Source organism: Pteropus alecto, unplaced genomic scaffold (assembly GCF_000325575.1).
Source record: "Pteropus alecto unplaced genomic scaffold, ASM32557v1 scaffold146, whole genome shotgun sequence".
In the NCBI taxonomy this organism is placed as follows: domain Eukaryota; kingdom Metazoa; phylum Chordata; class Mammalia; order Chiroptera; family Pteropodidae; genus Pteropus; species Pteropus alecto.
In genome coordinates, this window is record NW_006442107.1 from 303,455 (window position 1) to 311,668 (window position 8,214).

General features: G+C 37.7%; 1 protein-coding gene across 1 annotated transcript in view; it reads right to left on the reverse strand.

The window, feature by feature from the left end:
• The window catches only part of LOC107196263 (dynactin-associated protein-like), a 46,002-nt gene extending 38,370 nt beyond the window's left edge, over positions 1-7,632 (reverse strand). Inside the window, exons 1-2 of the mRNA XM_015595630.2 lie at positions 7,523-7,632; positions 5,012-5,138 (exon numbers count right to left, since the gene is read on the reverse strand). Of these exons, the coding sequence (XP_015451116.1) occupies positions 5,012-5,138; positions 7,523-7,632 (237 nt within the window). The remainder of the gene's footprint in view (positions 1-5,011; positions 5,139-7,522) is intronic.
• Positions 7,633-8,214: the final 582 nt, after the last annotated feature.

Sequence of the window (8,214 nt, forward strand, 5' to 3'; positions counted from 1 at the left end):
TTTCAGATAGTCAGAAACCAGAAGTATTTCCTCTTCATTTGTGCACTAATCAATATTTATCTAAAATTCTTTTTAAATCGTGAAAACTATACTTATATTTAATTTTACATTTTTTGAGTGCTGTGTTTTTCAATGGTTCTATCACTTAATGTACTTTAATTTATATGGATTTTACTTGGCTGAGAAAAACTAAAATAATTAACTCGAAATTTTGGTAAAATAATGTCTCAAGTGTTCTGAGATCTGAAGTCTGCAACTACATGCACCCAACTTAATTTACCTTCATAACAAGTTTAGCAGGTTGCCTAAAAAATTACTTCAAAACTTTAATTATTATGACATGCATGCTCTTATTATCTTTTTGTTGCTTATATCCTTGAAATTCTCATATCCAACTGGTCTAACATAAAATCTTGGCTGACTCAATTAATTTGAAGTGAAGGTAGAACAGCATATCTATGAACCTCACTTAATGACACAAAGTCAAGGTTACCTTTCAAGACCATTGTTTAAATAGAAAATTTTAAATTAATTTAATTATTTAAATTAGGAAATTTTAACAGCATGTCTTATAACATCCTAATGTATATTATCAAATAAAATATGAATATTTTAATAATGTATATTTATTAAAATAAAACTATGAAAATAAAAACCTTTGGATTCTTCCAAATAAAATAACATCAAACGCCAAGAAGCTATTATTCTCCAAGGAGACTCTGAATTGCTGGATAATTGGAATAAAAGCTATTCCAATGGGAAGAATCAGTTTGAGTTTATATTAAAGATGAACTTTCATTTAGAGCTTGGCCACAAATCAGATAATTCTTGGTCCCTGTGAGTTTAGATAATTTTAGATCCTCTGAAAATCATTCCAACTTTTGTAAAGCAATAATATGTCACCCTTCAACAATGAACAGAAAACAAATGAGGAATTTATACTGCTATAATCTTCTCTTAGTTTACTGGTTCAAAGAACAATTTATACCGCACCTATCTAAGTCATTGTCATAAGTGCAAGGACCTCACTGCTGAATAAAAAGATCATCTTTCCTGGTAGTCTGTCTGGGTCTCACACAATCTAAAAAGGGTTCCCTCAATTAGGCCTGAGGAGAAAATTCCTGAAGATCTGGTGTAAGAGACCATGACAGACAGACACAGAGTATAGCTATCCATCCACTGGAGGACTAAGGAAGGAACCACAGAGATCTGAAAGGATTGCCCACAGGCGGTATTATATATATGTTCCCCTACATGCTCATATCTAGGCTCCCTTTTCTCTCACTTCCTCACAAGAACAACTTTTTTCAAGAATGCCTCTTCCTGGGAGATGGATCATAAATTCATGAGATATGCATGCTTTCCATTGGTATGAAGTTTAATTATTCTTTCCTCCAACTCACTTAATCCTCACTTAGGCTGCTTCCATGACCCCTTCAATCTTGAAGTCTCTGCTTAATTCGTTTCGTGTGTGTGTGTGTGTGTGTGTGTGTGTGTGTGTGTGTGTGAGAGAGAGAGAGAGAGAGAGAGAGAGAGTGTGTGTGTGTGTGTGTGTGTGTGTGTGTGTGTGTATCCTGCTATGTTTCTCCTGATTACTTTTAACGTATACAGCGCTCTCTCTTCTCTAAATTTCAGTAGTTCTTGCTAGCACTGCCTGTCATTGGACATGTAACATATACTGTTTTGTATTTTTTTTTCTGTGTGCTTTATCTCTCAAATTGGCCTGGGAACAGAGACCATTACTGCATATTTAGCTGTTACACACAAGAGACCAAAAATAGCTGCAGTGGTAAAGTCTACCAAAACAACATTTTTCTGATCCAGAAAAGGGGAAAAAATTGCATAGACTTACACTGTAGAACTTAGGCTATTAAATTGTACTGTATTAGTTAACTAAATTATAAAAAAAGAACTAAAAACTTTTATCAGAAAAATTTATAATGGATTTAATACGCTCAAAAGTTCTAAAACAGCACCTTGTTTATGAAGAAATATAGTACCTGAAGAAGCTAAGAGTTCTAAAGTATATAAAAGAGCTTTGTCATTTGGACTATGTGAAATTTTCAAGAGACATTTCAACAAGTCCAAGATATAGTATGAGCCTCAACCAAAATGGATACCCACTTCTCCATATTTTCTTGCAAGTCTCTTGGAACTCTTAGGAAATTTGATTACTCAATCAAGTCCTAACCAGCACTGCATCACCAAGGCACAAATTAAGACCCAGAACCCAACAGTATCTTTTTTCCACACATCTTTGTTTATTCAACCTACAAGGTCAAACAAACCTTAAAAATTAAAAGAAGTCACAACACTTCAAAGAGTGAAAAGATAAATATCCTTTATACAAGTTAGAGAGGGTTGATTTTTAGCAAAACAAACAAAAATTACAATAATCAGCACTGCTGAAAATAACAACATTTTGAGCAAAGACTCTGGCCTTTGGTGTGACCTAACACAAGCTGTTTTACCTCATCTTGCTCATGTGTAAAATGGAAATACTGTGTAATACCTCAAAGACTTGCTGCAAGGATTAACTGAAGAAATGATCACATATGCAAAATATGCTTTAAAAACTGAAAACCATCATTTACATCTGACCTGTTAAGCCTATCGAACACACCTATGCAGCATACATCACCTACCAGTTAGTCTTACCACAGACATCCCCAAAATTTTCCTAATAATTACATTTATCTCCTTTCATTTACTTCCAACCTGTGAATGGAAGCCCCTTTGGCTATCAGAGGTAGGTAGGTAATCCAGCCTGTCTTTTCCACAGCAACCATAAAAGCTGGGGCACAGACTTGTGTATAAGCTCCCTCTAAGGAGAAACTGGTGATTTGGAGCAGATTGGAAGAAGCAGGTGGGAGAGATGTCCTCCAGCTTTCCTGGTCTCTAGGGAGGATCACAAACTGGCCCTAGGGCCTATTTAATTAGAAGGCTGGCCATTAGGAAGAAACTTTTAAAGAATGCAGATAGACCTCTTTCAGGGGAAGACTTAGAGAAGGGCAATTTTGTATGTTCCCCCTGCACTGAGCCCGAGGGGGACAGCCTTGGGGAGTGTGACTGACTCATTAAGAATTACTTCTTGACTTGCAATAGTCTTGTGGGTCTTGGGAACACAAGCCCTAACCTTTCAGAGCTAGGTGTTTTGGGAGCCGTACTTCTGGGGAAAGTCATAAATGTTATTTTGGTAAATGTGCTCCTCAAGTAAAAGCTAAGAGTTGGGGACTCCCTCCCAAATGTATAGTGCTGTGTCAGGGGTGGGGTTTATAGCATGTCTCAGCCTTTCCTACCTGTTCTGATATGGATATTTTCTCATTTGTCTGGTGTGTAGGAGTCATTCAGCTAGTGTCTGGATCTCTTCCAGAGATCCATGTGTAGCTCCATGTGTAGCTGAACATTCGGTGTCTGTGGGAGGAGGGGAGCTCAGGAGCCTCCCATGTCACGATCTTGGTCAACCCCTCTTATTTGGGTTATGGGGTTTTTGAAAGAATATCACAAAGGGAAAGCACACTTCTCATCACAGTACCTTGGAGATTTGGACACAATCTCCATACCAGAGGTACCTGATATCACAGGTCATCATTAGGGATATTAACCCCAACGTTAAGGTAGTGTTGGTCAGGTTCTTCACTGTAAATTTACTATTGTTCCCTCTAATCCTTGAAGATGTGACTCTTACATTATTCAGAAGCAGGCAGATTTAAATATGCTACAGAAAAATAAAGGAGAAGCAACCAGAGAGAAAGAAAGAAAACCCTGAAAGAGTACTCTTGATGTAGTCAAGAAAGACAAAAGGATTTCAGGAATGAGGGCATGGTCAACAATGTCAAATGCCACAGGAAGTAAAGTAAGATAATTACTGAAGTGTCAAATGATAGGTTGTGATGACTCTAATAAGACTAGCGTCAATTGTTTAATAGAGCAAAGCCGGAATGCCATGGGCTGGGCTAATTACAGAAAGTGGACATAGAGAGTAAATTATATATTCTGGAACCTTGACTGTGAAGGAAGTATATGGTAAGGGTAATGGTTACAGAGATAGTCCTAGGGTCAAAGGATGTTTTTGTTTATAATTTTTTTAATGTGGAAGAGACGAGAGAGAGAGGTGGGAGTTAAAGATCTAGGCAACTTGACTGGGTAAAGTAAGTGCACGTGGGCTATGTCACAGTATCTATCACCAGGTGAGGCTGAGTTAGTGTTCACTGAGTAATATTGTCTGAATTACTGCTGATTTGTTTGTCAAGAAAGCTCAGAGCTTTAATGAGACAGAGGCTACCAGGTCAGACAGCACAGTGTATTAATAATAACAATAATAATAATAACAACAACAACAATGATATTTCTTAGATGTGTCCAAATCTCCAAGAAGCTGTTCTTTCAGATTTTCAGTTGACGCTCCCAAAATAATTAGTAATTACAAAGGCAAAAATATTAAGTTTATGGTGGAGAATCTTAGCAAGCACTGCCTTAGTCAAGTGATCAAAGTTAACACTGGATATTAATAAAAAAATCAGTGGACACCCTGATATGATACACTGAGAAAGGCACATCATTTCTGAGTTAGTCTTCCCAATCGTGAATAACCTCAATCTAATTGTGAGAAAACAACAAATTCAAACTGATGAATACTCTAAAACACAATTGACCAGTATTCCTCCAAAGTGTCAAGGTCATGAGGGACAAGGAAAGACTGAGGAATGATCACAGACGGGTAATATAATGACTGAAGACCATAGGGGGCCCCAGATTGGATTCTGGAGCAGTCAAAGAACATCAGTAGAAAAACTGTGAAATAGTATAACGATTTGTTCTTTAATCAGTAGTATTATACCAAGGTTAATTCTTAGTTTAGATAAATGTTTTATGGTTAGATAAGGTGTTAATATAAGCAAAACCTGGTTAAAGGACCTGTGGGAACTCAATTTTGCAATTCTAAAATTATCTCTCAAAAAAAAAGAGAACACTGCAAGTCAAGTCTCCACTGTCCTCTTTGCAATTCTACTTCTGTCTCCTCTTGCACTTCCTCTAAAGCTTTGAAGATAAAATTCAATATTCTTAACCTATAAAGAGACCATTTCATCCTGGTGCCAACTTCATCTCTAGCTTTCCTCCTGTCACTCTTAAACACTCTGTGAGTCAGAAAAACAAAAACACTGAATATTTCCTAAATGTTTCAACGTGCATCATGTCTCTGCACCTTCACTCATACTGTTCCTTCTGTATAGAATGCCCTTCCATGCCTATATGCACCTATTACACATCCAAAAAGGCCCGAGTGCCTTCCTTGAATATCCTATTTCATTAGAGATTTCCTTACTCTGTTCTCAGAACATTCTCTATGTTCTGATATCTTAACACATCACACCGTATATTATACTGAAATAATAGATTTGTCTTCTCTACTAAATTATCACCTTCTTCAGAGTTAAGTCATATTCAACTTAAGGATACATTATCTAACTCCTAGAAACCCTTAGGACACACAATAAATGATTGATGAAATGAATGAATAAATGAATAAGTGAATGACTAGTCCTGCCAATCAACCCAGATTGAACTTGAGTATCTGAAATTATGTAACCATATTTATAAGTTCTAACAATAGCCATAGCCACCTACTTATGTTCAATCAAAGTGAGAGGACAGATTTTTAATCCCTTTTCAAACCATGAAGTACACTATGAAATTTAAGTAAACATCAAAGATTTACCCAATCCAATCAGAGAGCAAGAGAGGTTAAAACGCTAGGAAAATATTTCAAAATACATAAAGTAGACAAAGGGTTAATATCCCAAACTACAAAGAGTAAGAGTTTGGTTTCCTTGAGGGTAAGGACTGGCACATAGAAGGAAGGTATCGGTGTGAATATAAATTGGTACAAGTTTTCTGGAAAACCACTTGAAATGATACAACAAAAATCTTTCTTAAATGTGTATAATCTTTGACCCAGCAATTCCATTTCTAGGTATTTTTCCTAAGGAAATACTTGGACAAGTAAACAAAAGTATATGTATAAGGCAGCATTTATGTTAAACATTTAGAAAACATTCCAGGTGACCACTATATGCATTGATTAAGTAAACCATGACGCATCTATTAAATTGTTAGTAGTCAGCCATTAAAAATAATGGTATGAATACTTTTTCCAAGATATGCAGCAAATCAATGGAAACTTTTGTAGTAGATGAGTGATTTATTTTATGGACAGTTTGGGGAAAACGGGTTGAACTTACTGTATACTTTCACACACATGAAGGCATTTGATCCTCACAATTAGTGAGGTACGAAGGAAAGGGAAGCTCTTCTTCATTTGAGGAAACTGAGGTTCAGAGAAGTTATGTTGCTCATGTAAGACCTCTCAGTGAAAGGGCATTAAAGCTCAAACTCAAACTCAGACCTGATTCCCAGCTCTGAGGCCTCCCATCCACAATACGGCATTCCAAACAGGCCTGATTGTAAGAATTGCCTAGGGCGCTTGGAAAATTTTCTGAATTCTCAGCCAGCCATTTCTCTGATGATTCTAATTCAGCAGGTCTGACGCAGAGCCTGGAAATTTGTTTGTTTGGGTTTTTTTTGGAGGGGGGGGAATTTATATTTTTTTAAAAGCTCACCAGATAACTTTTATGACTCGGTCAATTTGAGAAATGTTGACAGTCACATATATACCTTATAGAGAGAAATATTTATAATATAGAGAAATACTGATCCTGTCACTACTGGGTTTTTAAATATCAGGATTAACTAAGACCAGGGCAGAACTTCTGCATGAGAAGTGGCCTGTTGCACTCCAAACAGGGTACACTTGGGCTATTTTTGGTATGTACAGTTGACCCTAGAACAATGTGGGGCCTTAGGGGCTCCCCTCCCCTCAAGTTGAAAACCTGCATATAACTTTTGACTCCCTAGTCATCCCTCAGTGTTCAAGACTGGTCACAGGACCCCCATGGACACCAAATCCTTGGATGCAAAGTCCCCTACATAATGCTGCAGAACAATACATACAGTTGGCCCTGTACATTCCACAGATTCCCAACTGCAGATTGACAACGCTGCTTTTGGTCCATGGGTGGTTGAATCCATGGATGTGAACCTGAGGATATGGAGGGTCAACTGTATATTTATTGAAAAAAAAATTCATGCATGAGTAGACCCACACAGTATATTCGTTTACCTGTGTCAGGCAGCAGAAACCACATCTCTGGCCTGACAACTCCTTTTCCTTAGCTGGTTTTAGGTCCCCTGTGGCTGAGTCTTCCTTATGCAGTGGCCTTTTCTAGCTTCTTCCATCTCTCCTTGGACTCTAGTGTATGAATCTCCACAATCCCCACCACAGAGACTGACTCACAAGCTGACTCAGCTTCCTGTCCAAATTAGCAGCAGTTCAGCCACTAAAGAGTATCTGCTTCTCAGCAAAGAATCTCCTGTATAGAATGCCCTAAAGAGTATCCACTAAAGAGTATCTACTTCTCAGCAGAGAATCTTCTGTATAGAATCTAGAAATGCAGATTCTTACAACACAGGATCCATGAAGCTGAACCCCACCTCATCACGCTCCGATCTATTATTTCCTTTCCGATGAAGAAATGAGGTGCTGATTGGACTGTTCTCTGTGGAAGCATGCATGACTGACTGAAAACGCTGATGGGAGGCCAGTAATCCTCAGAACAAAAGCCCTTTTCAAGGCTCTGACACTGCCTACTCACCTGAGTGCTGAGGAGCCAAGCTGTGGCTGCTCCCATGGGGTGGGTCTCTCTATAGTTGTCACCTAGCAGTCCTTGGCTGGGCTATGAAAAAGTTGCTCTCCAAGCCCATCCTCAAGGTTCTGTCATTGTTTAAGTCCCATCCAGCTGCTTTACTCAAATTTGAAGTCAACACATAAGAAGTACAGATCAAGTGTTTTGGGTGTTATAAGAAGGCAGTGATCACTTCAGCCAAAAAATTTAGAAAAGCTGTTTGGACTGAGGTGCGTTTCATCTGGACCTTAAAGTCTGAGTTGGATTTGGACATGTGATAATGTCTGGAAGGACACTATGATAGAGGAAGAAAGTATAAGCAATCACAAAGAAAGAAGAGGGGAGGCTGAGTTTTGATTATTTCGTGATTCCAAAAATTAATTCTTAGCTCTTTGGTTTTTAATACAGTCTGATAGGCTGTAATTCTTTTTGTAAATCCAAACTTGTAAAGAACTTTAAAAAAAAAAAAAAA